Source organism: Corvus kubaryi, unplaced genomic scaffold (genome assembly GCF_017639235.1).
Source record: "Corvus kubaryi isolate FWS band 111438036 unplaced genomic scaffold, C.kubaryi_AGA036_p1.0 37308, whole genome shotgun sequence".
Taxonomy (NCBI): domain Eukaryota; kingdom Metazoa; phylum Chordata; class Aves; order Passeriformes; family Corvidae; genus Corvus; species Corvus kubaryi.
Window position 1 is genome coordinate 13,856,657 of NW_024581096.1, and position 26,356 is coordinate 13,883,012.

The window sequence follows — 26,356 nt, forward strand, 5'->3', positions numbered from 1 at the left end:
CGGCGGCCGGGGCGGAGGAGCCAGCGCGGCCCATGGCTCCGCCGCTGCCGCTGCCGCTGCTGGCGCTGCTGCTGCTGCCGGTACCGACGGGCGCGGGGCGGCGGGCGGCGACCCCCGACGGGGCGCCCGCCAACTTGACGGTGGCGGTGGTGCTGCCGGAGCGCAACGTGAGCTACGCGTGGGCTTGGCCGCGCGTGGGTCCGGCGCTGAGCCTGGCGCTGGAAGCGCTGGAGCGGGGCGAGCCGCCCCTGCTGCCGCGGCCCTTCTCGGTGCGCGTCGAGTTCATGAGCTCGGAGCTGGAGGGCGCCTGCTCCGAGTACGTGGCACCGCTCAACGCCGTGGACCTGAAGCTCTACCACGACCCCGACGTGCTGTTCGGGCCGGGCTGCGTGTACCCCGCCGCGTCCGTGGGGCGCTTCGCCTCTCACTGGCGGCTGCCCCTCATCACCGGCGGGGCGGTGGCCGCGGGTTTCAGCCGCAAACGGGAGCACTACAGCACGACGGTGCGCACCGGGCCCTCGGCACCCAAACTGGGCGCCTTCGTCTCCCACCTCCACGCGCACTTCAACTGGAGCGCCCGCGCCGTGCTCCTCTACGTGGACCGCAAGACCGACGACCGACCCTACTACTTCACCGTCGAGGGTGTCTACCAGGAGCTGCAGGATGGCAACAACCTCACCGTCACCGTCCACATCTACTCCCCCGAGGAGGGCGGCCCCCACACCGCCGTCCACTTCATCAAAGCCAACGGGCGCGGTGCGTGGGGTGGCGCGGCGTGGGGTGTGGGGGGGCACGATGACCACGGGTGGGATGGGGCTGAGGGCCCGGGGAGCGGGGGCGGTGGTGTGGGGGTGGGAGGTGGAAGGGAAAGCAGAGGGGGCTCCCCTCGGGAGATCTGCGTAGGGCTCCGAGGGGGGAGGCAGTATCCTCCGTGGGGCACAGCGAGGGGCTGAGGGTGCGGTGGGATCCGTGTGGGGGTCGGGGGGGACCATTGGACCCGTCTGGGACACAGCAGGGGGAAGGACGGGGTGCAGCAAGGGGTTCTGTGGACAACTCGTAGGGTACAGCAAGGGGTTAAGGGAGCGGCAGGACCCATCTGGGGCACAGAGAGGGGATGGGGATGCAGTGGGACCTCTACAGGACACAGCAAAGGACTGGGAACACAGTGGGACACATGTGGGGCACAAAAAGGGACCGGGGCAGCAGTGGGACCTGTTTGGGGCACATCAAGGGGTTAGGGGGCAATGGAGATCCACACAGGGCACAGCAACTGTCAGAGAGGGCAGTGAGATACATATGGGGCGCAGCAAGAGGATGGGGATACAGTGTGATCATGTGGGGCGCAGCAACAGTCCAAGGAGACGCTGGCACCTTTGCGGGGCACCATGAGGGTGATGGGACACTGGGACCTGTGAAGGGTCGAGAGCAAAATGGCGCCCATGTGAGGCATGGCAAAGGACCAAGGATCTGCTGGGACTCACGTGGGGTCCAGCGGGGGGTGGGCAGAGCGAGACCTGTGGTGGGGCATGGCAAAGGGCCAGAGGAAGAGTGGGATAGACCCCTGTGGAGCACAAGGAGGGGCTGGAGGCACAGTGGGACCCGTGTGGGGCATGAGGATGGGCTGAGGGCACAGTGGGACCCATGTGGGGCACAGGGATGGGTGGGCAAAATGGGTTCTGTGTGGGGTGCAGTGAGACTTGAGCACATTTTCTCACAGTGGGGCTGGAAGAGCAGCGGGACCTGCACAGGAGGTGAGTTCACAGGTGACAAGACAGGACCTGAGCCCCCCGGGCCAAACCCTGTGCCAGTGGAGGGGCCAGAATGCAGCAGGAGGAGGGGGCATATTGTCTCTCTCCCAGGCCCCCATCCTGGTCAACCTTTGCCAGCAAGAGCTGGGGCAGACCCCCACCTTCATGGAACACATGCTATGAAGGGTACCCTGTGGGGCCACCCCACCTTCTGTCTTAGCAGGATCGGGGTGACCCAGGCACGTCCTTGGAGGCCGAAGGTGATGGAGTGGATGTAGCTCTCTGAAGGATGCCATCAGCTGTGGTTACGTGCCCAGAGAACCACGGTGCCAACATACCTAGGTGGCTGTGCCATGGTCAGGCAGAGCCCCCCAGACTGGCACCTGGGTACCTGGGCTGTGCCTGTCCCTGCTGCACCCCTGGGATGGGGCTGTGATGGCCCCACCCTGCTGGTGGAGGGATAAATCAATTTGGTGCCTTGCGAGTGCCCCAGGAGAGCAGCTATACTGGGAGCGGGAGGAAATGGAGGGGCTTACGGAGGCAGCTGGAGAGCAAGGGCAGCCTGATGCTCTTTCATTATTGATGAGCAGGGTGTATTGATCCCGGAGTCAGCCACTCCGCAGTGCTTCTTAATGGATTCTGAGATGCTGTGTCATTAGGAAGGACATCTAGCCGGGATAAGTGGAGCCAGATGGGCCAGCAGGACTCGTGTCCAAGGCTGGGCAGGACCAGGCTGCAGGGGGGAGGCGGGGTGTGGTGCTTTGGGGTGCTGGACTGGGTTCCCGTCAGGACTGAGGCCAGTGAAGCTGAGTCCGTGGAGTGAGCATTCTCTGGCTGCCCCTCTGGGGTGGAAGCTCCTGCACGTGCCATCACCAGCCGTGGCGTTTGGAGCTTCTTATGGGATGGGGGCAAAGGACTCTGCAGGGAGAAAGGCTGAAATCAGTGATTCCCATCAACATTTCCCTCTTCGTGCTGTAAATCACCCCAACAGGAATCAATCCCTCCTGGTGTGGGCAGGAGGTTGTCGTTGCTGGGGGAGAAGGCCAGGCATGGGCAGAGACCTGAGGGCTTTCTAAGCTGGGGTTGTAGTCGCAGAGTCGTGGAAAGGCTTGGGTTGGCAGGGACCTTAAATATCATTTAGTTCCATTCCCCCTGCCATGGGCAGAGATGTGGAGAGGGTCTGGGCCTCTCTGGCCACAGCTCAGAGATGGCGCCAGGGTGTGGGGCTGAGTGGAGCTGCGTGCTTAGCCCACGGGTATGGGTGCTCAGGCCAGCAAAGCTGGTGCTAGGTCCTTTCCTAACCCAAGTGTGTGGGGCAGGTAGTGGGGACCTGCAAGGCTGTCCCAGGGGCTGGGACCCCTGCATGGCATGGCGTGGAGAGGGAAGCAGGATCTTCAGCTGCATCCATGTCCGTGCCCTGCAATAACATCACGTATCACCCCTCTTGGCGTCACCTTCCTTCTCCCAAGTCACGGGCAGGAGTTTGATAAACATTTCCTGGAGAAAGCTGCTTCCCTGCCCCCTGTGCATCCCTAACACTGGTGGTTCTTGACATTCACAGGTCTAATGAATGGGCACGAGGGGGGGTGGGATTGCCTCTCTCACCAAAGCCTGGGCGACGTGCAGGGGCCCACGTCTCTCCTGCCATTTGCAAAAGCACTGATATAATTAGAGCTGTGGTTGAGGGAATTACCGGAGCATCTGCCTGCAAAAAGCTCAGGTCCCCTGCCAGGGGAGGTGGCTGGGTGGTGCTGCTGGAGGGGAGTGCATTTGGTCCTCATCCTCACACTCCCCCTGGGCATGGAACGGCACTTGGCCAGTGCGATGGTCTCTGTGCTGCAGTGCCCTGTGCTGGTGAGGCTGCTCAAAACTGGGATTTGCCGCCCGAACCCAGGATTTGCCCTCACTTTAGGGTTATCTTCCATCATACAGGGGTCAAGCAGTGTTCTGCCACCTCATCTGCATGCTCGTGGTCCTGCCCCTTCGCTGGGGCCTGGCACTCTGCCACCTACACCAGAGATGCCCCCTAAATAAATGTCAGGGTGCTGGATGCACTCCAGCCTTGCAGAACTTAATTCCCCTTGTCCTGGGTGATGCTGAGGCTGCATTTGGCCATTTGCTAGCCCCTGGGGGGGGCGTGAGCCGCCTAAGGCACTGCTGGCCATGCAGGAGGATGCCAGCTGGAGGCAGCTGCCTGCCTCAGGGAGACCCCCAAGCACTGACCCTTGCTTCTGCACAGCTCATGCGACCTGTCCCCGGGGAGCCGTCTGGGCGCCATCCATCCCCTTGCTTGGTGGCCTTTGACCAGGCAGGCTTTCGCTGCCGCCGCAGGGGCTGGCTGCCTGCAGTGTCCCACCATCTGCCACCAGCTGTTATGGCTCCCCAGCCCCTGTGGCTCCCTTTTCTTGGCGCCTGCAGTGGGATGGGGAGGGTCCCATCTGTGTCCTTGGGGGGGACCCTTAGGCTCTGCATGTTGGGGAGGTGCTGAGCTGCCCATCCTGGATGAGAAATTGGGGGACAGTGCATTTCTTGGGGCAGGACTAGCAAAGTGGGGAAGCCAAGAGTGTTTATTTGAAGTATTGCAGCATTCAGAGGGAACCATTTCAAACCCTGGAACAGGCTTTTGCTCACACACAGCCCACGGTGCTGCGATTTCCCTCTCCCCCGTGCCCAGGAGCAGCTCCCCACATTGCTGTGGATTCCCTGTGCCCAAGGTGGCTGTGCTGGGTCTCTTCTCCCACGTGTGGGCTTCCTCACTGCCCCCATGGGTGACCCTTCCAGCCCTGCTGCCCACATAGCGGGGTGCCTGTGTCGCTGGGTGCCTTCCAGCAGCAGAGACCCCTTCCCAGAGTGCGAGGCTTCCTTGCTGTCCCCAGCCCCCCCACTCCCCGGGTCCAGCCGGGGCGCTGGGCCCCATGCAGAAGAGCTGTGCGCCGGGGCCAGCGCCCAAGCGTGACATTCCTCCAGCACCCGCTGCCTCCGCCTCCTCCGTTGCTCAATCCCGGGTTCCCAGCCAGACTGGCTGGAGCGGGGGCCCTGGTTTTCCGGGGGGAGGGAGGAGGCAGTGTCAGGATCCTCAGCAAGGGCACGGAGGGCCCCTGCTCGGGGGGGGTTCGGACACTCTATGGGGCCCGTCCCCACAGCCTGTGATGCCCTGTGCGAGCGGCGTGCCGGCGCCACACAGCGCTCGGGTTGACATCCCATGAGAGCTGACCGAGCCCCCAGAAGAGGGTGGGGGCAGGCGGGACAGCCCGACGGGGCCCGGGCACCCCCTTGCCGTGTGGGTCACACCGGCGAGATGCTCTGTTTCCAATTAGCGCCAGTGGCCGCCGAAGGTGCTGGAATCTGGGAACCTGCGCATTCCTGCCGCACGGACAGCCGGCCACGAACCCAAACATGGGTTTGTCCCATTCCACAGCTCGGGTTCCCCAGGGACCTCCGGTGCACGGCTCCAGTGCCTCTCCCAGCCCCCCGATTCCGTGGCTGGGGCTGGCATGGAGCAGCCGGGAAGCTGATGCAGGGGGGAGAGATCCCCTGGCTGGTTTTTGCTGTATCAGGGCGTGCGGGGTCGGTGCCTGCAGCATCCACCTCATGATTTGCAGCAAGTTTTCCCCTGTTCTCCTCTCCCCCTTCAGCCCGAGGTGATTGATGGGGCAAGAGTGGGTCTGTGCCAGCAAGGGCTGTGGGTCTGGCTACGGGGCACAGGGAGGCGTGAGCCAAGCACTGCCCCATCTGCCTGCTCCATCCCCCCGCAGCCACCGAGTGCTCCCGGGGCTGCTCTGCCCCATCTGCCCCATTGCTGGCTGTGTGCCCGGGGTGCAGCGGGGTGTCCCTGCCTCCCTGAAGCCCCTGCTTCTCTCTGGCAGTGGTGTATCTCTGCGGGCCACCGGAGATGCTGCGGCAGATCATGCAGTTGGCGCAGCAGGAGAACCTCACCAATGGTGACTACGTCTTCTTCTACCTGGACGTCTTCGGGGAGAGCCTGCGGGGAGACTCTGCCCGTGACGCCTTCAAGCCCTGGCAGGAGAGCCCAGGCCAGGATTCAGGGCTGCGCGAGGCTTTCCAGGTGAGCTGGGCCCACCTGCCTGGGGACAGAAACCTTACCAGCCTGGCCCCACTGTGTGAACCAGAGTGCTGTGCTCGGTTGCAGATGGTGCTGGTGATCACCTACTATGAGCCCCAAAACCCTGAGTACCAGCATTTCCAAACCCAACTCATCTTGCGAGCTAAGCAGAAGTTTGGGGTGCAGCTCAACTACTCCCTGGTGAGTGAGTCCCCCTGCACGCTGGGGTGGTGGGGCCCCTTCTCATGGGTCTGAGGCACGTCACCAGGATGCAGAGGGTGGGACACAGCCACAGGTAGTGCCAGAGGGGTTATCCCTGGTGGGAACAGCCACAAGCACTGCCATCCCTGCAGGGTGCATGTTGTCCCCAGTGTGGTTATGGGGCCGTGGGTGGGTGCGTGGTCCTGCTGGGAAGGTTCTGGGATGCTCCTGTGTGCGTGGCTGTGGGTGTGCTCAGATTCCCCCTGGCAGATGAACCTGGTGGCGGGGTGTTTCTATGATGGGATGCTGCTGTACGCCATGGTGCTGAATGAGACTCTGCGCGAGGGCGGCTCCAAGAAAAACGCCACCCACATCATCGAGAAGATGCGGGACCGCAAGTTCCAGGGTAACACTGGGATGGGGGAAGCTGGGCTGTGGGTGCCGTGGGGGCAGTGGAACTCAGTCCCTGTCCCACCTGGGTCTTAATTCTCCCACAGGTGTGACAGGGCTTGTGAGCATGGACAGCAACAATGACCGAGACACTGACTTCAACCTATGGGCCATGAGCGACCCCAAGACCGGGCAGTATGAGGTGGGGGCCAGCACCAGGTTCCCTCTGGCTGGGGCTGGGGGATAGGATGGTGGGGGCTGGGGGTGGCCTTATCTCTCTTTTCCTTAGGTGGTGGGACACTACTCGGGTGTGGAGAAGCAAATCCACTGGCTGGGACGACCCATCCCCTGGGTGAAGGGGGCTCCCCCCTTGGACAACCCTCCCTGTGTCTTTGATGTGGATGACCCCTCCTGTGAAAAAAGTGGGTGTCCTGGGTCCCTGCATCACTTGGACCCAAGAACCCTTCCCTATGAGTGCATTTCAGCCTGGCCATCATAGCCAGTTGGACCACCCTGACATCCTCTCCTGTCTGCAGCTCCCCTCTCCATGCTGGCCATCGTGGCTTTGGGCACTGGCCTCACCTTTGTCATGTTTGGTATCTCCAGCTTCCTCATCTTCAGGTCAGTCAGGACTGGGGGAACCTCTGTCTGGTGGGGGGACAGGCAGGGCAGGGCAGATGGGGGCCTGACCCCTCTGTGTCCCCCAGGAAGCTGATGCTGGAGAAGGAGCTTGCCAGCATGCTCTGGAGGATCCGCTGGGATGAGCTGCAGTTTGGAAGTCCTGAGCGGTACCACAAGGCAGCGGGCAGCCGGCTCACCTTGTCCCTGGTGAGAGGAGCCATCCCTGGGGCACCACCCTGCCCCTGTGCTGCCTTCCCTCCCTGCACGACACCCACATGATTACCTCCCATGTAACAGCCCTCTGTTTCCTACAGAGCCACAGCCCCCCTGCATCTCTCCTTAGCACAGCTCTTGATCCTTACAGAGTTCTCCATCCCCAGTGGAGACACACTCCATTCATCCCTGGCATGACTTTCCATCCCCTGCAGAGCCACTATAGATCCATCCTCTACACAGCCCCCAATCCCCGATGCAGCACCATACTTCATCAAGCCCCTGTGTTGCCCTCCATTACCTACACAGACGTACCTTATCCATGTCCTACACTCCATGCAGTGCACCATGCCCCATCCCAGAGTCTTTGCCTTTGCTACAGAGCATACAGAGCTTATCCTGACCCTTTAGAGCCCATCCTGCACCATCCCCCACACATTCTTGGATGTCCCCGCCCTGCTACATTGCTGCAGGCCACCCCTCCACCCGAGGGCTCCTGTCTCTATTCCCCTCCTTCCCACAGCGTGGCTCCAGCTATGGCTCCCTGATGACCACCCATGGCAAGTACCAGATCTTCGCCAACACCGGCCACTTCAAGGTCAGTGCAGCAGGCAGGGAGCTCAGCCCTCCCTCTGAAATGCCCCAGCTCTGTTGTGCTCCCCCTTGGCTGCACCCCCATCCTGCAGGATGTTGGCACTTTCCTCCCCTTTGCAAATTTACCCAGTGGGCATTGACCTTTTCCCCTTCCCAAACACCCCAGGGCAACGTTGTGGCCATTAAGCACATCAACAAGAAGCGCATCGAGTTGACACGGCAGGTGCTCTTCGAGCTAAAACATGTAGGTTTGGGGTCTGGGCTGGGGTGGGCAGCCTGCTTGGGGGTGCAGGAACTGGTCCTGGGAGTGTGGGAGGGTAGTAGGAGCAGTAGTTCATCCCCTTTGACCTCAAGACTGTCTTGGGTCCGCTTGCACCTGCAGATGCGGGACATCCAGTTCAACCACTTGACTCGCTTCATCGGGGCGTGCATCGACCCCCCCAACATCTGCATCATCACTGAGTACTGCCCACGGGGCAGCTTGCAGGTAGCAGGGCGTGGGGACACTGCGGGTGACACTTAGACATTCCTGGTGACCCAGTTGGGCTGGGCATTGTGGACAGGGCTGTGGATGCTGGTGGCCACTTGAGCGCTCCCTACAAGGCTCACAGCTGAGCTGTCCAAGTGGGCGTCAGAGGCCAGTGGAGGGGTGGGGGTGGGTGCTGCAGACCCCCACAGTTGGGCACTTGGTGAGGCTACTGTCACCATGCCCTGGGTGCTTGGTGGGGTCCACTCAATGTGCTACCTCAGGATGTCCTGGAGAACGAGAGCATCAACCTGGACTGGATGTTTCGCTACTCCCTCATCAATGACATTGTCAAGGTACCTAGCTGAGGGGTGCGAGGGGCTGGGGGAGGTGCCTGAGAGATACGAGCTTCACTGCATCCATCTGTCCCAGGGAATGGCCTTCCTGCACAACAGCATCATTGGTCATCACGGCAGCCTCAAGTCATCCAACTGCGTGGTGGACAGTCGCTTTGTGCTGAAGATCACCGACTACGGCCTGGCCAGCTTCCGCTCGCCCAGCGACAACGAGGACACGCATGCACTGTATGCCAGTGAGTGCCTGCCTGGGGGGACCAGGGGGATGGGGTGGCCTTGTCTCACTTCTCCATTGCTTTGTCCCACCAGAGAAGCTATGGACAGCCCCAGAGCTGCTGCAGAAGGGGCACCTGCCCACCCCAGGCATGCAGAAAGCTGATGTCTACAGCTTCGGCATCATCGTGCAGGAGGTCGCTCTGCGCAACGGCCCCTTCTACATCGAGGGCATGGACTTGAGCCCCAAAGGTGAGGGTGGGGGGACGTGTGTGGAGGTCTTGCCCCACCATGGAGATCTGGTGCTCACTGTTGGCCACGCCTCGGCAGAGATTGTGCAGAAGGTGCGTAACAGCCAGAAGCCCTTCTTCCGCCCGTCCATTGACATTGGGGTGCACACTGAGGAGCTGGCAGTGCTGATGGAACGCTGCTGGGCGCAGGAGCCAGCCGAGCGCCCTGACTTCAGTCAGATCAAGATCTTCATCCGTAGATTCAACAAGTGGGTGGTTGGTGTGCAGTGACAGTGGCCCTGGGTGGGAGTGGGGACAGCCATGGTGGTGGTGGTTGGGGGGCACCTCTTCCTGCAGTGCCAGCTGACTGCACCCCGGCAGGGAGGGAAGCACCAGCATCCTGGACAACCTGCTGTCACGCATGGAGCAGTATGCCAACAACCTGGAGAAGCTGGTGGAAGAGAGGACACAGGCCTACCTGGAGGAAAAGCGCAAGGCAGAGAACCTCCTCTACCAGATTCTGCCCCAGTGAGAGGGGGAGAGGGGGGGCGGGTGTGGGTCGGAGGGTTGGCATGGGTTCAGCATGCACCCACTGCCATGCAAGCATGGGGTCCCTTCCCATGCTGGTGTGGGGCAAGGGTTGCAGGGGGAACAGGGGGTTTAGTGGTGATGGCTCACCACCATCCTTGCCAGCTCTGTGGCAGAACAGCTGAAGCGTGGAGAGACAGTGCGGGCTGAGGCTTTCGACAGTGTCACCATCTACTTCAGTGACATAGTGGGCTTTACTGCCCTCTCGGCAGAGAGCACTCCCATGCAGGTGAGAGCAGGGCTTGGGGGGCAGCGCCTCTGTGGTGGGGGTCTCACACCCTGCCAGTGCCATCCCTGGAGTTGGGGGAACATACCCACTCCCAGCTGCCCACACACCCTTGTTCCATCCAGGTCGTGATGCTGCTGAACGATCTCTACACTTGCTTTGATGCCATCATCGACAATTTTGATGTCTACAAGGTGAGTGCAGTGGTAAGCAAGCACAGCCCCCCAAAGTGAGGCAGGCAGCAAGGAGCCCAGGTTGGACCTGCTCCCCCTGCCCCCACAGGTGGAGACCATTGGGGATGCCTACATGGTGGTCTCGGGGCTGCCGGTGCGCAATGGGAAGCTGCATGCCCGTGAGATTGTCCGCATGGCCCTGGCCCTGCTTGAGGCTGTCAAAACCTTCAAGATCCGTCACCGTCCCAACGACCAGCTCCACCTGCGCATCGGCATACACACCGGTGAGCCCCCATGCCACCCAGCTGGAGGGTGCTCGCCCACCCAGCCACCCGCCCTGCAGCATCCCTGAGCGCGTCTGTGCCTGCAGGTCCTGTGTGCGCCGGAGTGGTGGGTCTGAAGATGCCGCGGTACTGCCTCTTCGGGGACACGGTGAACACTGCGTCCCGCATGGAATCCAATGGCCAGGGTAAGCCATGGGGCTGGCAGCTGGGGTCCAGAGCCACAGGGTGTGTCCTGCTCCCATGGCACCCAGCCGTGTCTCTCTTGCCCCTCTGTGCTCCCCAGCCCTGAAGATCCATGTCTCATCTGCCACCAAAGAAGTCCTGGATGAGTTTGGCTGCTTTGAGCTGGAGCTGCGTGGGGATGTAGAGATGAAGGTGAGGGCACAGGGACGCCAGTGGGGTACCAGCCCTTCCTACCACAGGGGAATGTGATGGGGAGGTGGGTTGGGGCTGGGACCCCTTGTTGCCCTCAATGCAGGGGATGACACCCAAGAAGCAGTTCCAGGGGCAGGCAGGGTCTAAACTGCTCACCTCTGCCTCCAGGGCAAGGGAAAGATGCGGACATACTGGCTGCTGGGCGAGAGGAAAGACCCTTAAGTCATCTGAGCCCAGTGGCTGTGGCAGAGCCCCCAGCTCAATGAAGCCACCAGTGTTTTCCGGTGCCCCAGGATGCACCGGCACCCCCCTCCCATCACTGCATCCACCACCGCCTCTGCAGCCCCCCTGCTTCAGCAGGGCCTGGGCAAGGTGGGGCAGCGGCCACAGCACCGTCTGCCCTCCTCCATCAGCACCAGCAAAGCCCACCTTTCCCACAGCCTCTGCTGGAGTGGGGTAACCAGCCCTGATCCAGCCTGAGGGACCTTGTATCCCCCCCACCCTCTGAGGTCTGCCACCCCTGCCCTCTCCCCTGTGGCTCAGCTGGCTCTGAGCTTCTCCGGGGCCTGGCTGCCCCACAGGGCACTTTGCCGTCTCTTTTCAGTACCTGGACCCCAGCAGAAGTTGTGCTCATGTCAACCCCTCCCTGGGGTGGGGGGAAATGGGGATTCCTGCCAAGACTGACTCCTTGGCCAGGTCAGGCTTCAATGCCGCAGCTCCCCCCCTCCCCAGTCTCCCCCTCTCCTGTATATAACCCCACCGGGTCATGTAAATACCCACCTTTCCTCCAGGTGTAAATATAGGACTCGCTGCAACTATTTTGTTGAAATACAAACTTCCCCAGATCCATCTGTCCCATGACCTCTACCTCGCTCTGCCCCAGCATGCCAAGTGGGGAGGGAGGCCAGGGGGGACCGCAGTATGGAACTCAGCCTGGGCTGGGGTCAGCTGCCTGAAACATCCGAAGAGATCGTATCCCAGGGGTCTGTCTGCGGCACAGGGCCGCGGTGTGGGCATGGGGAGCCAGTGCCGGGCGGTAGCAGCAGCGGCTGTTGAGGGCTTGGGCGGTGCTGGGAAGGCAGGGCTGCCGTGGCGGGGTTTGCTTTGGCGTGAGGGCTGCAGTGCGTTCCTCTGAGCTCATGCTCTGGGCGCCCCGCTGCCGCCTCTTACTGGAACACACCTGTGCCTGGGGACTGGAACAGCGGCTGCTGTCACCCGCTGCGTGCGCTGGGAGGGGACGTGTCCCAGGGGATGGGGCTGTGCCAGGGGCTTTCCCTCCATGCCCAAGGAGGAAGTCTTCGGGCTGCCACGTATTTTGGGTCAACAGGAAATTGCAATGGGGCTGAAAGGTTTCCCATTTTGCTTCATGGTCCCATGGGATTTGAGATCCCAGGGACACAGTGCTCCCTCTCCAAACATCCAGCTTGAAGATGGCCTTGGGGTGGGCAAGGATGCTGGGACCACCTGTGTCCCCTTGTTTTTTATTGCTTGTGGGGCTGGAGCTGGCTGCTCAGGGGGTCGTAGGGGTCAGAGAGGTTGAAAGGCTCAGGATGCCCTAGGTACATGGTAATGGGAGTGGAGAAGGCTGCATTCTTCTTGAAGGGAATGTTTGTGCCGAAGAGGCTGGTGACACCCTGGAGAGGAGAGAATTGGAGAGGTCTCTGTCAGCAGCTGAGACCCCCAGGGTGCTGGCAGGGCAGGGTGGTGGGGGGCTTACCGGCTGTCCACGGGCTTGCTCCAGCCAGAAGCTGGTTGGCTGCTCCGTTAAGTAGTTGTGAGGCTGCAGTGGAAGCAAAATGTGGGTGGGGGGATGGCATGCTCGGCAGGACACGGGAGCCTCGTGGCCTCCCTGGAGGCTGCTGCAAGCTGAGGGGGGGGATGTCTACTGCCTGTACCTGAGTGATGGGCTGGGGTGTGGACTGGAAGCCCATGGCACGGAAGTCCTGGTGCGTGGTGGAGACAGGTTCCATGCGCCTTGGGCGGGGATGGATTTCCTCCTCCGTCTCCTTACTGCAGTCAGAGCAGACCCCACACCCCTCAGCTCTGGGATCCTTGCCCCCCCAGGTCCCCTTCTCTGGGGTGGTCATCACGCAGGGATGCAGGCTTGCCTGTATTTCTCATAGAGCATGGATGCCAGTGTGGCCTTCCGCTGCCCTGAAGAGGGGAAGGTGCCATCAGCCTCACAGCTAAGATTCCCCTGCTGCCTTTTTGGGGTGCACGTGGCTTGGGGGGGGTTCAGCCTCACCTTGCCCCAGCAGCAGGACCCTGGTAGGTGGGCAGTACTTCGGGGCAGAGCTGTCAGTGAGTGAGGACAGGAACTGGTGGATCGGTAGTCCATGGTAGCCATGCTGGAAGTCCTCACAGCCCAAATCCTTCTGAGAGTCCAGGGGGTCCACAAGTGTCTGGGGATGGACAGTGGGGGCTGTGGAAGGGGGCAGGAGCCAAGCTGCACTGCCCCATACCTGCTCCTGGCTTTTAGGCTTTTGATAGCCCCAGAGGCATAACCTGCAAAGAGGGGTTATGGTCTTTCTGGCCAGAAACCTGGCAAAGCCAGAGCAGGGACACAGCTTGGGCAAGGCTGACCTGCCTGGTGGAGGTCAGCCAGCCTTGTATGGCTGTCCCAAGCATCTGGGTGCACAGACTGCCCCTGGGCAAGCACTCTTACAGCACTTGAACAACCCAATGAGTCCCCAGGCTGTGGCACAGCTTGGCCCATCAGGTGCCCCCCAGCATGGCTTGCCCAAGCAGGCATCCCCACACCACTGTGATGGGCCATGATACACAGCTCCTGCTCCCCAGCAGCGAGATCCCAGCTCCCTTCTTGCCTTACTGTTACTCCCCACATGCCTGCCTGTGCCTTTTGTGCTATTGAGTTTCATCCCTTATCTATCCCGCTGGGCTGAAGGTCATCCGGGTGGCTATTTAAAGAGAGGGGTCTGCCCAGGAGCAGGGAGCTTCACAAGATCAGCATGTGGGACACGACGGGGCCAGCTTTGAGGGGCATTCTCCCTTATGGAGTTACCTCCTTCTGCCAGTCGTGGCTCACGCAGCTCCGCTGGGGCACCGACTGGCTGGGCTTCTCTGCAGGCGTGGGTGGGGTGGGGGGCAGCCCCGGCACTGCGGTGGTGGACTCCTTCTCGGGGCGAGTCCCCCACTTTCCAAGCCAGGGAGGCAGCTTTATCCCAGAGGGATCCTTCCCAGTCTCTGGGGATGGCACCGTGCTGGGCAGAACTGGTAGGGCCTCAGTAGGCAGCTCATCTGTGTCTGATACATCCTGGGGCGGCTCGGCTGTGCCTGACATCTCCTGGACCCTCCTGGCGGTGGTTGTCAGCGTCTCACTGTGGCACGGGAGCCTCTCCACAGGCACCTCGGGCACAGGCTGATAACCTCGGACCCTGCACGGTGGCCTGTCCCCATGCCATCTGGGAGCCACATGGCTTGTCAGAGTCCCCCTGCAGGTGGGAACAGACCCTGAAGAAAGGCAGCGGGGCACATCCCCCAATTCCAACCACATCCTCAGCCCCCACCACCACGGGCAGGGTCTTGACCCCGGGTCCTCTGTGTCACCCCCACACCGAGGCAAGGGACAAGGGATTTCTCTCCGTCTGGGGGACAGAAGCAGTGCCTGCTGCTGGGTCTGTCATCTGAAGGGGTCTCCCCCTCCCTAACTTCCTTTTGTCCCCTCGACCTCCAGAAGCAACACCATTCCCACCCTCATACCTGGGCTCTGCCCCCTCCCTGCTCCGACTTCCCCACAGGCCGGACCCACCATTTACTCATTCCCCCCGGCCCCTAAGGCTCCACAGGCCCTGCCCCGACTCTCCCCACCCGGGGTTACCCCAGGGGGTCTCGCTGCCCGCGGCCTGAGCCGCACCCCACGGCGCAGCCGCCTCCCCGCTCCATAGCGCATGCGCGCGGAGGGACGCGCCTCTCTCCGTGGAGACGGCGCACGGCGGCCTCGCGCCTGTGGGTGGAGCCGCGCGCGTGCGCGCCTCCCATTGGCGGAGAGCTGCGGAGGGGGCGTGGCCTTTGGCCGCAGTGGGCATGGCAAGAGGGCGGGTGAGCCGGGCAATGGGCGTGGTCTCTGCGGAGCGGGCGGGGCGGGGCGCGCTCGGCGTGAGGGGCTGCGCTGATGGGGGACGGGGCTGTGTAGGGGACGGGGCGCGGGGGTGCAGGGGACGGGAGTGCGGAGGGCTGGGAGTCTAGGGGGATGGGGGCGCCGGGCTGCAGGGCCACAGGGATGCCCGCGCTGCACTACAGGATCGGGGTTGTCCCCACCCCTGGGGCCCACGTCCTCCGCGCCAGCCTGTCCCGGTGCCCTGGGGCCGCCACTTAGTGCAAGGGTGGCCGCAGGGGCTCTCGGGGGTGCAGCGTGCCTGGGCAGGGCCAGCACAGCCCCGCTGGGGCAGCAGGAGGGAAGAGCCCAGGACTCCTGAGGACACCCTGCTCCCCCCGGCTTGACCCAAGTGACCCCCAACACCGCTTGGGCCTGGCATGGAATATGCCCGCTTGCCCCAGGGACTCCCAGCTGGCCAAGGGTGATGGGGCGGGGCGTGCCCGGCGCCTGGCTGGGTGCAGCCGGTGCCCGCCGGCGTGGAGCAGCTGCCTTCTCTCACCACCGGCCCTCGATGGGCCCCCGGCCCCATCCCCTCAGAGGCCGAGCAGAAGAAGGGCCCTTTGATAGCAGGCGGCGGGCTCGGGAGCAGGGCTGTTATTCCAGGGCTCTGCGGTGTGCGCCGACGGGGCAGCGTGCGCTCCACGCTGGGGCCTCTGTTTTTCCTGGCTGGAGATGTGCTCGGCCCTTCTGGCCTCGGCGGGCCAGGGGGGCCCCCACTGGGGACCGCTCCTCCCTGCGGGCCCTCGGCCCCGTGCCAAGCAGGGGCTCCTCCAAGCCCATCTGCTGCACAGCTGCAGGGAGGATGGAGAGATGGGAGACGTGTCCCGAGCTCATCTCATGGCTCCCCCGTGCTGGGGCCACATCAGCCCTGCTGCCGCTGGAGGGGGGTGCCAGGGTGCCCCCAGGGCTGGCAGCTCGCTGTGAGGGTTCTGGGCTGCATGCTGCTGGTCGCGCCCCCATGCTCAGCCATGGGCCCAGTGGTGGCCCCTGAGGTGCACCCGTAGCCCAGCTCATGCTGAAGGGGTGGCAGCTTGGGGACCCTGCCCCAGCTTGCATCCCTTTTGGTGGTCTTCCTAGGAGTATCCCCAGATTCCCTACCAAACACTCGTGGGCTTACCAAAAGCCTGGCCAGGCAGCATGTGTGCCTGAAGGATACTGAAGGGATACTAACAGCACCAAAGTACACTGCGGGACAGGGAGTGTGGCGATGCCAACCCGGAGTGCGCACTCACTGTGGGGCAAACTACCCTGGGGTGGTCTGTGGGGCATCACTGTGGGGCTGTACTCTGGCAGCATCAGCTCGGGACAGCAGCCCTGGAGCTGCTGGAGCACATCTGGCCGCCTCTCGCCGGCTGACACATCCCTTTCAGCCCCCCCGCCCGGCTCTTTTGGGAACTTGCGTCATTTGTGATCCTCTCCGGCTGAATAACCAAAACAGCCCTTGGCCTCGGTCTCCCCCCACCTCGGCCCCATGGGGCTGTGACCACTGTCCTGCCCCGCCGCTGCCCGGGGACTGACAAAATAAACTTGGCACAGGAAGAAACGCGATTGCAGACGACTGGTCCCGACCTTGCGTGCCAGCCCGTGCCCTGTGCCCTGTGCCCAGTCCAGCACTCCCTGGGGGACTGCTCTGGGCGAGCTCTGGGAGATAATGTCCTGGGGATCCCTGAGCCCTCTTTAGCGTCCCCACCTCCCCAGGGACACCCAACCCCTCTTTGGGGTACACATCCCTGAGGTAGGGCTGTCCCGAGTCCAAGAGTGGCCCCAGCCCGCGCTGAGCCTCAGAAGCAGGAAGCAGCAGTATCAACAATTTTAAGGCTCATTTACACCCCGAAAACGTTCCCCATACTATACTGGGTGTGTATGTGTGGGAAGTGACTGGGCTCTGCCACAGCCCCACACAGCTCCCGGGGGCCCCCCCGCCGCCAGCGCCACCGAGCCGGGGGATGAACAGAGCCGCCATTCTCCCCGGCGGGCTGCGGTCCCCTGCGCGGCGGCTGGCGAGGGCCCAGGCGGTCCCGACGGCGGTGCCAGGTGGGCCGTGCACCGCGCCAGCACCGGCCCCTGCCACTAAATATAGCCACGGCAGCCGGCCGCGGAGCAGCGGGCGCGGGAGGCACGCGGCAGGGAGCGGGCGGCCGCATGCGCCGAGCCCCCCGTGTGCTCCCCTCACGGGGCCGGCGGCGACACGTGCAGGCACGAGAGCGCGGTCAAGGCCTGTAAACAGCGCCGTGCGGGCACAGAGCCGGCGGTGCTTTGTGTGCACGGGGGTCTGGAGCGTGCAGTTTCCCTCGGTGGTTCACAGTTGTGGGGTTTGGAGTGAAGGGTGCAATGTGTTTTCCTCAGTGTGTGGCTGGGGGCTCTGGGGCGAGCGATAGAGTTTCCCTCGGAGGTGCATAGTTTGGGGGGGGGGGGTCTGGGGTGAGCAGCGCAGTTGAGTTTTGCATGGCAGTGCACATGGAAGCAATGTAGTGGCTGCGGTGGGGGGGAGTACACGGGTATGTGTACATGGAGGGGGCAGCAGGTCCACCCACCATTGCAGCCTGTCCTGCCCTGTGCTCTGCTCAGGGATATGAACCTCCTGTGAGCTCCCAGAGAGGCCCCTCTGGGGTGGACGAGAAGTACACATGCAGAAGTACACAAGCCTGCTCTGAGGGCTTTTAGATCAATCAAGTGCAATTAACTGGTTTTGAAAAGCAGGGAAACATCAGCATCCAGTACAGGGCTCTGGCAGCAACATGGGGGTGCTGGCCGGGAGGTGATGTGAGGCAGAACAGGGAGTGTGTGATGGCAGTGAGGCTGGGTGGGCAGCCCTGAACATGGTGTGCTACTGATACCCCAGGGATGTTCCCCCACTTGGGGACACCCTTGTGGCACCCAGCCTGCTCCCCCAGCCCAGCACCAAGATGAGTCTTTTGCCTGTGAGCTGTGGGCTTCTGCTTCTGCTTCAACTGTAGGGCTCCAGATCATCTCCAGCATGGGGCAGGTTGGTATGTGTGGAGCCCAGACCCTCTGCAAAAAGCAGGGTACCAACTCTCTACTGCTGTGACAATGGAGGCCAGTCCTGCCCAGGCCAGCCACCTCCACCCCCCAGAATGCCACCCTGATGCAGAGCCACTGAAGTCACCACCAAGGGGATGCTTTATTGGGGGGCAAGTGGGTAGTGGGGGTTAGCCAGGGGGCCAGCCCATCTGCCGCCCCCCCAACACATGGAGGTGCAAGTGGTAGACAGACTGTGCGCCGTGCTTCCCATCGTTGATCACTGTCAGGAGAGGTACAAGGGTCAGGCCACCCTCTGTGTCCCCAGCCCCCAGGAATACCAGTGAGGGTCCTGCCCCACAGCACAGCAGGGGATACCAACTCACCAAGGCGGTAGCCATCAGCCAGCCCCTCTGCCTGCGCCGTGCGTGCTGCCACCACCATCAAGTGCCCCAGCAGCTGAAAGAGGGGGGAGTGGCAGCGTCAGCACTGTATGATCCCCCACCAGCAGTGTCCCAGGGACCTCTCTGGACTCACCTCAGTGTCTTGGGGACCCACGTGGCTGATCCGGGGGATGGGGCGCTTGGGGATCACCAGGAAGTGCACAGGGGCTTGGGGAGCCACATCACGGAAGACCAGGCACTACCAGGGGGAGCAGGGTAAGCCCCACACCCGTGGGTTCTGCCCCCCTGCCCCAGTGGGGACATAGGTCCTGCTGTCCCAGCTACCTTGTCATCTTCATAGAGGATGGTGGCAGGGATGGTGCGGTCGATGATCTTGCTGAAGATGGTAGGCTGCCCGCCTGCCTTCTCGCCGGCCGCCGCTGCCCGCTGCGCCTTGCCCACCTCCCCGTCCTGCCCGCCGGGCACCGACACGCACCGCAGGGGCTGAGGGGCACAGGGGGCTTACAGCCTGTGCCCGGGGGGACAAGGACAAGGACACCGCCGCCGGGGTGGGCCAGGGCACGTGGGGAACACGTGGGGGTGATAGTGGGGTGCACGTGGGAATGGCAGGGGGATACGTGGGGGGAGGCACGTGGGGGTGACATGGAGTGCACGCTGGGTACGGGTGGGGGATGCATGTGGGGGTGATCGGAGTACTGCATGGGGTGATGGGTGATGTGATGGGAGATGCACGTGGAGAGTGGTGGGATTCATACTAGGGTCCTGGGGGTGCACATAGGGGGTGATGGTGGGGTGCACGTGGGGGTGACGCTTGGGTGTGACAGGGGGACACACATGGGGCAACAGGGAGGTGCACGCGGGAGTAACGCACACAGGAGTAAGGGGGGCAGATGCCCAGGGGGCTGATGGGGGGCTGTACCCACAGGGGTGACAGAGGACTGTCCACAGCCTCGACAGTGGGCTGTGCCCACAGGGGTGACAAGGGACTGTGGTCACGGGGGAAACAGGACTGTCCACGGGGTTGACAGGGATCTCCGCCCTCGGGGGTGCCGAGGAGGGGGCTGTGCCCACGGGGGCGCAGGCTGGGGTGCGGGTGGATGCACACAGCTGCTCCGAGGCCCCGTGCCGTGGCGTGGGGGTGCGCGGGCCCGCGCTCATGCCCGTCGCCGACTTTGCCCGAAGGTGGAACCAGTGGCGAGCATGATGCGGACCCGTTCCGGTGTCCCTGTTACCCCCCACGCCCCTCATCCCGGTACATCCCCCTCATCCCGGCTCCCCCCCCATCCCCCCGTCTCCCCGCACCCACCTGCCCCGGGCGCAGCGCGCCCCGAGCGAGCGCCCGCGCGAACACCGCCGCCATGGCCATCGCTCCCGCCCCCGCCACTCACACCCCGTCCCTGCTCCACGCCTCCTTAAAGCGCCCGCGCCCGCCCTGTGGGCGACCCACGCTTCGGAGCATCCCGGCGGGGACCCTCCGACCGGGGAAGACGGTCACTCCCTCCTCGGGGGCAGTCTCGACCCCGGGCGTCCCGCCCAACCTCCCCTGCCCCAAGGGTGGGTGCCCTGACCAAGCAATTGAAGACCCCGGGAGCGAGGCTGTACCAAGCACGTTTATTTGCACTCAGAAGCCCATTCGTGGGCGCTTGCGGCGGGGCTGCGAGGCGGAGGAGAACTGGCTCTGGGAAGAAGGGATGCACAGCTGGCTGGCCTGGCTGCCAGGGGGCTCTGGGGGCTCGGGTGGCCCCTCGGCCCACACGGACAGATAGTCCCGCAGCGTTTTCCGACGCTCCTTGGGGATGCCGCGGCAGCGCAGGCTCTGTGAGGACAGCAGGGCTTCATCGGGTGCCGGTGAGGTCGGGGGGCTGCGAACTGCGGGGCTGCCTGCTGGTGAGGAGCCCTCCTGGGAGAGAACGGGTGGGTGGCCGGGGGAGAGCAGCGGGGGGCCCGCATCACTCAGCTCGGACAGCTCAGACTGGTAGGTGAGGGAGGAGGTGAAGCTGGCCGAAAGGCTGCGGCGGCCCCGGGCTCGCTTCTGTCGCCGCCGCCGCTCCCGCAGTGCCCGCTGTCTCTGCGCCACACTGAAGCTCGTCCTCTCCTCCCACCACTGCTCCCAGTCCCCAGCCCAGGCCGCTGTCAGACGGGCGCTTAGGGGGTCTGGAGCCCCTGCCGGCTCCAGGGTCTGTGGCAGGGGAGGGGGCTGGACGGCCGAAAGCCCCCAGCACTGGATGCGACCACCTTCCCGCATGGCTTGGTGCAGCCGCTGGCGCATCTGCCTCTGCAGGTTGCTGGGGCCCGCCGGCCCCTGCAGATCTCTGCGGGTGAAGAGGCGCCTCTGGCTGAGGCTAGGGTGCCAGGTGTGCCGAGGGGGATCCCTGCAGGCCCTGGAAAGGGCCCTCAGCCAGCGGCGGTACCGCAGGGCTGCAGCTGGGCTGGGTACTGCCAGGGAGGGCTGGGGACTGGCACAGGGCTCCTGCAGTTCAGCTTCCTCCAGGGGTGCTGGTGTGCCCACATCCTCCTCCTCTTCCTCCTCATTGATAATCACCTCCAGGTTGGACAAGTAGAATGTTTGCTCTTCCTCCTCTTCTTCCTCACCGCCCAAGCCCTGTGGGCTGCTGGCTGGAGCCTCAAAGAGAGGGGAAGAGCCAGGGGCTGTTGTGGCCTCATCCCTCGATGGGGGTGCAGGGGGCTGTGCTGCCTTGTGGGTCAGCCTCTGGCAGAAGACATCCCCAGCCTCAGAGAGCTGGAAAACCACCATGGACTTGTGTGGCCCATCCTCCCGCAGCGTGGCAGTCAGCCCTGTGGGAACAAGCAAGGCATTGTCACCAGGGTTCCAGTCCTGGGGATACTACAGGGCCATGGCCAGAAGTGGGGGCTGCCTCCACCCCTCAGTGGGCACATTCACTGTTGGTTCCTGCCCTGAACATCGTTTTTTAAGTCATTCATCTCTTGCACAGGATTGTTTGGGGCTTTGCTTTTGCTTTTTCAGCCACCCTCCAGCCAGGCCACGACAGGGGCTACACACCAGGTTCTCCCACACCAGGACCTGCAGCCTGGGGAAGTGTGGGACATTCACCTGCTGCCGGGGCTTCGAGGCGCTGCTGGAGAAGGTGTTGGCGGTGTGGGAGCTGGGTGGGCAGGTGCTGCAGGCACCCCCCAATGCTGTGCAGCTTCTGTGGAGTCCCAGCCAGCTGACAGGCTGACTGGCTGCCCCCTGAGGAAACACCCAAAAAACTTACCGGTGAGCACAGATGCCAGAACAGCAGCTGATCCCAGCAGCAAAGAGGCTGGGACGTGGGCACAGAGGAGCCCTGGCCCTGCAGCACCCCTGAAGCTTGATCTCTTACCCCGGTATTGCAACAGCAACAGCTCCTGGGTGCGGGATGTGCCGAGCAGCACCTGGTGGCTCCTCCCGGGATTCCCTGGCATCAGGTGTGCAAATAGTGGAGGGGCCTTCATCATGTGTGCCCACTTCAGAACAGGCACAAGTGGCAACCGCTCGTCCAGCACATACACAGAGAACTAGGACAGGAGTCTCAACTCAGACGGGGCACACCCCAACACGCTGTGGCAGCTCCCCTCAGCTGGGAGATCTCCATGCCCCATAGGCACTGGGAGATGCAGCTGTGCAGGGTGTCTCCCCCAGCTCCCAGCTGTGGTGGGGCTCACCTGGGTGGTGACAAGATACTGTGAGGGGTGAGCCCTGCCCAGGTACATGGGCAGCACCACACGCTCGCCCTGCTGGCAGCCAGCTTCCTCGCCCACCTTGAACAAGTCGAAGTGGCATTTCTTGGGGGCCTGCAGCAGTAGAATGGGGCACGGTCAGCACTTTGGGCTGAGGAACCCTCTTCCCTGCCTGCCCCAAGCCCCAAACCCACCGTCCCAGGCTCACCCGGGCATCGAGGCACTGCAGGCCTGTGCGGTCAGCACAGCTGAGCACCCGTGGGTGTGCAGTGAAGTCACTCCAGCGCCAGGGTGAATGGTCCCGAAAAAACATGGTCTGGGGGTCATGGCGGAGCTGCTGCAGCCTGTGGGGAGACAGCAGTATTGGCATGGGGCAGGGCTACCCTGTCACTTTGGCCCCTCCACCCCTGGGACTCCACTGTCTGCATGAGTCCCTAGATGGCCATGAGTGCCCTATCTCACCCAGTCCCGACGCTCCAGAGGTAGACGGTCCCACTCTGGGTGCAGACAGACAGCTCCCCGGGAAGGTGAGGGCTGCAGGATGGGGGGCACAGCATCACCATGGGGCAACAGCACTCACCACAGGGAGCAGAGCTGCACCAGCAGAACTCCCTCCTCGCACAGCCCCTTCCTCCAACGCCTACCTGACAGTGAGGCAGGAGGCAGGCACGTCGGTGCGGATGACCTGTAGTGGGGCGGGAGCTGCCCCTGTCCTGCCCGGCACCCTCCAAACACCACAGTGATAGTCTGAGCGGACCCCAACAAAATCTGTCAGGGGAAAGGAGGTGGCATGTGAGCTGGCAGCATTCCAGGAGCCCCTGCTGCCCCTCCTCCCTATGTCCTGTCTGCCTCGAGATGTGGATCCCACAGCTGGCTCACCTTCCCCATCCACACGGGCTGCAGCCACTTGCCGGACACGCCCACTGAGCTCAAACTGCGCTGGGGAGCCCCGGGCACGGGGCAGCTCCTCTAGCACCACGTCCTGGAAATCTGGGATGCTGGCTAAGGGTGGTGCAACACAACCCGCACTTCCCTCCCCAGGGACACCCCATGGGGAAGGATACAGAGGTGGTTCATGGCCTGCCCTCCGGGGTGCACGAGGCGGCCCATGGGTGTCCCCCCATCTTCAGCGGGCAGCCAGGCCAGTGCTCCCCCTGTGAGGCTGTCGTCGAAGAGCAGGTTGGACCACTGCTGCATCAGCTCCTCGTGCAGGCAGTCTGCCAGCAGCCCCAGCGGCACCTCGAAGAGCCAGTCACGGCAGAGGTGGGAGAACCAGCGTAGGCGGGAGGCCAAGTGTTGCCGGGGGCAGCCGCTGCAGGGCATGGACAGCATTAGGTGGGGGGACAGAGCAGGACCCCCCCCAAGACCTCTGCAGGGCAGGGGACATGGGGACACTCACCGTCGGGCCTCCAGGCGGTCGATGTCCTCCACCAGGGCTGTCATCCGTATGGTGCTATTCCGGGCTGGTCTCTACAGGAGGAGGGGGCAGAGGTTGAGACTGGCAAGGGAAGGGTGGGGAACAGCACTGTTATCCCTGGACAGACAGCGACCTTCAGCTTGGAGTTGCCCAGGTAGAAGTTCTTGTGCAGCAGGTGCCCCAGGGAGCCAAAAGCATCTTCTGGGTGATCCACAAAGAAATGACCCAGCTGTGTGGGAAGGACGGGAAAGGGTCAGTGCATGCGAAGCTCCCACGCTGCCCCCCAGGTCCTCGACGGGATGCAACACCTCAAATCTCACCTGCCGGGCGAAATCCAGAGTGGCTCCAGACTTGCCTGCCCGGAGCTTCTTGCACAGGCCGCTGCGGTACAGGATGTCCTGAGGTGCGGGCGAGGGGATCCAGCAGCCTGCGGGGAAGAGGGCAGAGGCCGCCTGGCACCATACGAGCACCGGGACACCACTCAGCACCGCGGGACAGCGGCAGGGATAGAGGTGGAAGGGATGTCCCCCCCAGGCCCCGTGCGGCGAGCTCCCTCCCGCTCCTGCGGCTCTCACCCGCCCTGGGCAGCAGCACCGGCACGGCCGCAGCGTCGGCGGCTTCCCACCTCTCGCCCGTCGCGCCACGGCGGGGCATGAACGCCGGCTGCGCCTGCGGGGAGCGAAGGGGGAGAGTCAGAGCGGCCCCCGAACGTCCTGCCGGCTCCCTCGGCCGGCATGGGCCCCCGGCAGGACCTCACCTGGCGGCGGCCGGGGCCGCCCTCCAGCACCTGCCCGTGCTCGCCCCAGCCGGCGACCGGCGCGGGGCCACCCTCCTCCCGCGGCGGGCCGGCGCCGAAGTAGGACGGGAAGAGAGCGGCCGGGAACTCCATGGCCGCAGTACCGGGCACCGGGAGCGGCACGCGGCTGGGCCGGCGGTCCCGCTGCCCTGTGGGGATGGCGCGACCACCGGGAAAGGCCACCGGGAATGGCCACCGGGAATGGCGTAATGGTCGCGCTGCTGCGGCCGCGCACCAATCAGCGCTCGGGAACGCAGCGGGACAGAGCGCCACCGGTGGCACAGACACGCGGGGCGCCACCGCCCCCTGGCGGCCGGAGGGTAAAACGCACGGCCCCGGGGGAACAGGCACGGGAATGGCACGGGACCGGGATGGGAACGGGACAGGGACGGGCGGGGGGAGGCGGTGGGACCGGGATGGGAACGGGACAGGGACGGGCGGGGGGAGGCGGTGGGACCGGGATGGGAACGGGACAGGGACGGGTGGGGGGAACAGTGAGATAGGGCCGGACCAGGACTGGCACCGGGGAGCCATGAGGACAGGAGCCCACCGGGGAATGGGCAGGGGTAGGAGCACTGTTCCCCTCTGCTCGCCTGGAGCGCAGTGAAACCCCACCGTGAGTCCTGCTATGGGCATACCTGGTTTTCCATGGCCGCAGTTGTGTGGCCATGGGGCACCCCACATACCAGCAGGGTGTGGGGACACGGTACAGTCTCAAATATCTGGGGGTGTGAGGTTGAAGTGTGGCTCCTGGAAGGTTTAGTCCAGTTCCCCCATCCCACCCTGCCCTTCCTCATACCTGCTTGGCCTTGGTGACCCACTGCCACCCCGGCTCTGTGCTCTTTCCTCCCCACAGGGGGGTTGCTGGCTCCCCTTGAGGGACTCACCTGGCCCCAGACCCCCATGGGTACCCACACAGAGTTCAGGTTAGTCTCATGGGGCTCTGATGGGACCCTGGAGCTCTTGGAGAGTATCTGGAGGAGAGACAAGTTCCCTTGTCCATTTCCCAAGGAGAGCATGACCAGCTTTCTCCAGGAGGGACCACGGTCCTCATACATCCCTGTCCCAGTGCCCACTGGCCCCAGAGCTGTGCCGGTGAGGTCTGCATTGGGGAGGGGACCCCGATCCATGCCTGGAGAGGTTCTGTGCTCTGGGGAGAGTTGCTGGGCAGTCAGGCTGGGACATGGTGGGGTGGCTGCTCCTACTGCAGCTCCCAGGGTGGTGCCCCGTGGGGAGCACGGGATGAGAGAGGAGCATTCCCATGAGTAGTAACTTGCTGCCTCCATCATGGCCAAGGGGGATGGTGATGTCAGGGGAGCCTGGGGATGATGTCAGGGAGTGTGGGAAAGCATGATGAGATAGTTTCCAGTCAAGATGCCCTCATCCCCGCAGGTGGTGCCCAGAGCCCCTCTGTGGGACACCTCCTCTGTAAGACACATGCCACCGTTTTCTGTAAGAAGGTGGTAGCCACTGGTAGAAAACCACCTGACCCCCTTACACAGTCCCCATAGGTAGCCCCACCCCCTCCAGCCTCATAGATAGCCCTCACTGCCTCCCGTCCTTTTCGCAGCTCCATGTCCCTCTCCACTAGCCCTATATTCCTGTCCCCAGGCCACTGTTCCTGTGCCCCACACCCACATTACTGTCCCCAGTCATTGTTTCTGTCCCCAGCCCCACGTCCCTCTTCCCCAGCCTATGTCCCTGTCTGCAGCCCCATGTTCCTGTCCCTCAGCCCCGTATCTCTGTTCCCAGCTTACATCCTTGTCTCCAGCACCATGGCCCTGTGACCCCATTACCGGCCCGTATCTCAGTTCCAACACCATGTTCCTGCCCCCAGACCGTGTTCCTCTCCCCACCGGTGTCCCTGTGCCCGGTGCCCCCGTTCCCGGCTCAGATCTCCGTTCCAGCCCCGTGTCCCGGTCCCCCGCGCCATGTCCCTGTCCCCAGCCCTGTGCCCGCCTTCCCGGCCCGTATATCGGGTTTCAGCCCGGTGTCCCTTTCCCGCAGCCTCCCATCTCCATTCCCGCCCGTGTCGCTGTCCCCCGGTGCCCCGGTCAGCGCCGGGTCCACGCCGCGGGGAAGGGTGGGGGGGTAATTGTCTCTCGGGGTGGGCGGGGCGTGGTGCGACCGCTGGTGATTGACGTGCACGAAGGCCAATGGCGGCGCGGGAGGTGGCCCCGGTGGGCGGGGCGGGTGACGTCAGGGCCGCCGGTGCGCGGCC

General features: G+C 63.7%; 4 protein-coding genes across 5 annotated transcripts; 1 reads left to right on the forward strand and 3 right to left on the reverse strand.

Moving 5' to 3' along the window:
• The first annotated feature begins 6 nt into the window (after nt 1–6).
• Nucleotides 7–11,586, forward strand: NPR2 (natriuretic peptide receptor 2). 2 transcript variants are annotated; one of them, XM_042028611.1, is made up of 22 exons: nt 7–756; nt 5,615–5,814; nt 5,899–6,012; nt 6,283–6,418; nt 6,510–6,604; nt 6,692–6,824; nt 6,939–7,023; nt 7,110–7,230; nt 7,760–7,834; nt 7,997–8,074; nt 8,213–8,317; nt 8,581–8,652; nt 8,729–8,888; nt 8,962–9,117; nt 9,196–9,364; nt 9,474–9,623; nt 9,789–9,912; nt 10,035–10,103; nt 10,192–10,366; nt 10,453–10,551; nt 10,650–10,741; nt 10,910–11,586. In XM_042028611.1, the coding sequence occupies exons 1-22, from the start codon at nt 33–35 to the stop codon at nt 10,961–10,963; spliced, it is 3,186 nt and encodes a 1,061-aa protein (XP_041884545.1). In that variant the 5' UTR covers nt 7–32; the 3' UTR covers nt 10,964–11,586. The 2 variants fall into 2 exon arrangements, with proteins under 2 accessions (XP_041884545.1, XP_041884546.1); XM_042028612.1 differs by having other exon boundaries at nt 9,477–9,623.
• Nucleotides 11,587–12,177: 591 nt separating this feature from the next.
• On the reverse strand, nt 12,178–14,657 carry SPAG8 (sperm associated antigen 8). Its single transcript, XM_042028613.1, has 7 exons — nt 14,580–14,657; nt 13,764–14,193; nt 12,987–13,143; nt 12,850–12,895; nt 12,637–12,751; nt 12,459–12,521; nt 12,178–12,375 (listed from the first exon to the last, which is right to left on the reverse strand). The coding sequence occupies exons 1-7, from the start codon at nt 14,642–14,644 to the stop codon at nt 12,223–12,225; spliced, it is 1,029 nt and encodes a 342-aa protein (XP_041884547.1). The 5' UTR covers nt 14,645–14,657; the 3' UTR covers nt 12,178–12,222.
• Nucleotides 14,658–17,981: 3,324 nt separating this feature from the next.
• HINT2 (histidine triad nucleotide binding protein 2) lies at nt 17,982–19,651 on the reverse strand. The gene is made up of 5 exons (XM_042028614.1): nt 19,548–19,651; nt 18,566–18,724; nt 18,375–18,479; nt 18,224–18,296; nt 17,982–18,120 (listed from the first exon to the last, which is right to left on the reverse strand). Exons 1-5 carry the CDS (start codon nt 19,605–19,607, stop codon nt 18,029–18,031), a joined length of 489 nt encoding a protein of 162 aa, XP_041884548.1. The 5' UTR covers nt 19,608–19,651; the 3' UTR covers nt 17,982–18,028.
• A 182-nt stretch (nt 19,652–19,833) lies between these two features.
• Nucleotides 19,834–24,343, reverse strand: TAF1C (TATA-box binding protein associated factor, RNA polymerase I subunit C). Its single transcript, XM_042028615.1, has 14 exons — nt 24,097–24,343; nt 23,915–24,008; nt 23,660–23,766; nt 23,473–23,568; nt 23,322–23,392; nt 22,987–23,234; nt 22,802–22,912; nt 22,567–22,690; nt 22,385–22,456; nt 22,131–22,266; nt 21,908–22,036; nt 21,586–21,760; nt 21,315–21,452; nt 19,834–21,037 (listed from the first exon to the last, which is right to left on the reverse strand). Exons 1-14 carry the CDS (start codon nt 24,226–24,228, stop codon nt 19,863–19,865), a joined length of 2,808 nt encoding a protein of 935 aa, XP_041884549.1. The 5' UTR covers nt 24,229–24,343; the 3' UTR covers nt 19,834–19,862.
• Between the last annotated feature and the right edge of the window lie 2,013 nt (nt 24,344–26,356).

Bases quoted from the DNA above. Each gene is read 5' to 3' on its own strand.
- NPR2 (XM_042028611.1), top strand. From the start codon at position 33: ATGGCTCCGCCGCTGCCGCTGCCGCTGCTGGCGCTGCTGCTGCTGCCG. The intron at 9,118-9,195 runs GTGAGGGTGGGG...ACGCCTCGGCAG, and splicing joins CATGGACTTGAGCCCCAAAG to AGATTGTGCAGAAGGTGCGT. The intron at 9,913-10,034 runs GTGAGAGCAGGG...TGTTCCATCCAG, and splicing joins CAGAGAGCACTCCCATGCAG to GTCGTGATGCTGCTGAACGA.
- SPAG8 (XM_042028613.1), bottom strand. From the start codon at position 14,644: ATGGAGCGGGGAGGCGGCTGCGCCGTGGGGTGCGGCTCAGGCCGCGGG. The intron at 14,194-14,579 runs GTAACCCCGGGT...TCCCACCTGCAG, and splicing joins GGGCAGCGAGACCCCCTGGG to GGGGACTCTGACAAGCCATG. The intron at 12,752-12,849 runs GCAAGCCTGCAT...CTCTGACTGCAG, and splicing joins ATGCTCTATGAGAAATACAG to TAAGGAGACGGAGGAGGAAA.
- HINT2 (XM_042028614.1), bottom strand. From the start codon at position 19,607: ATGGCCATGGCGGCGGTGTTCGCGCGGGCGCTCGCTCGGGGCGCGCTG. The intron at 18,725-19,547 runs GTGGGTGCGGGG...TGTGCCCCTCAG, and splicing joins GCGCGCTGCGCCCGGGGCAG to CCCCTGCGGTGCGTGTCGGT. The intron at 18,121-18,223 runs GTGAGTTGGTAT...CTCTCCTGACAG, and splicing joins GGCTGATGGCTACCGCCTTG to TGATCAACGATGGGAAGCAC.
- TAF1C (XM_042028615.1), bottom strand. From the start codon at position 24,228: ATGGAGTTCCCGGCCGCTCTCTTCCCGTCCTACTTCGGCGCCGGCCCG. The intron at 22,037-22,130 runs GTGAGCCTGGGA...CTACTGCTGCAG, and splicing joins TGCAGTGCCTCGATGCCCGG to GCCCCCAAGAAATGCCACTT. The intron at 21,453-21,585 runs GTAAGAGATCAA...GTGTTTCCTCAG, and splicing joins GTTGCTGTTGCAATACCGGG to GGGGCAGCCAGTCAGCCTGT.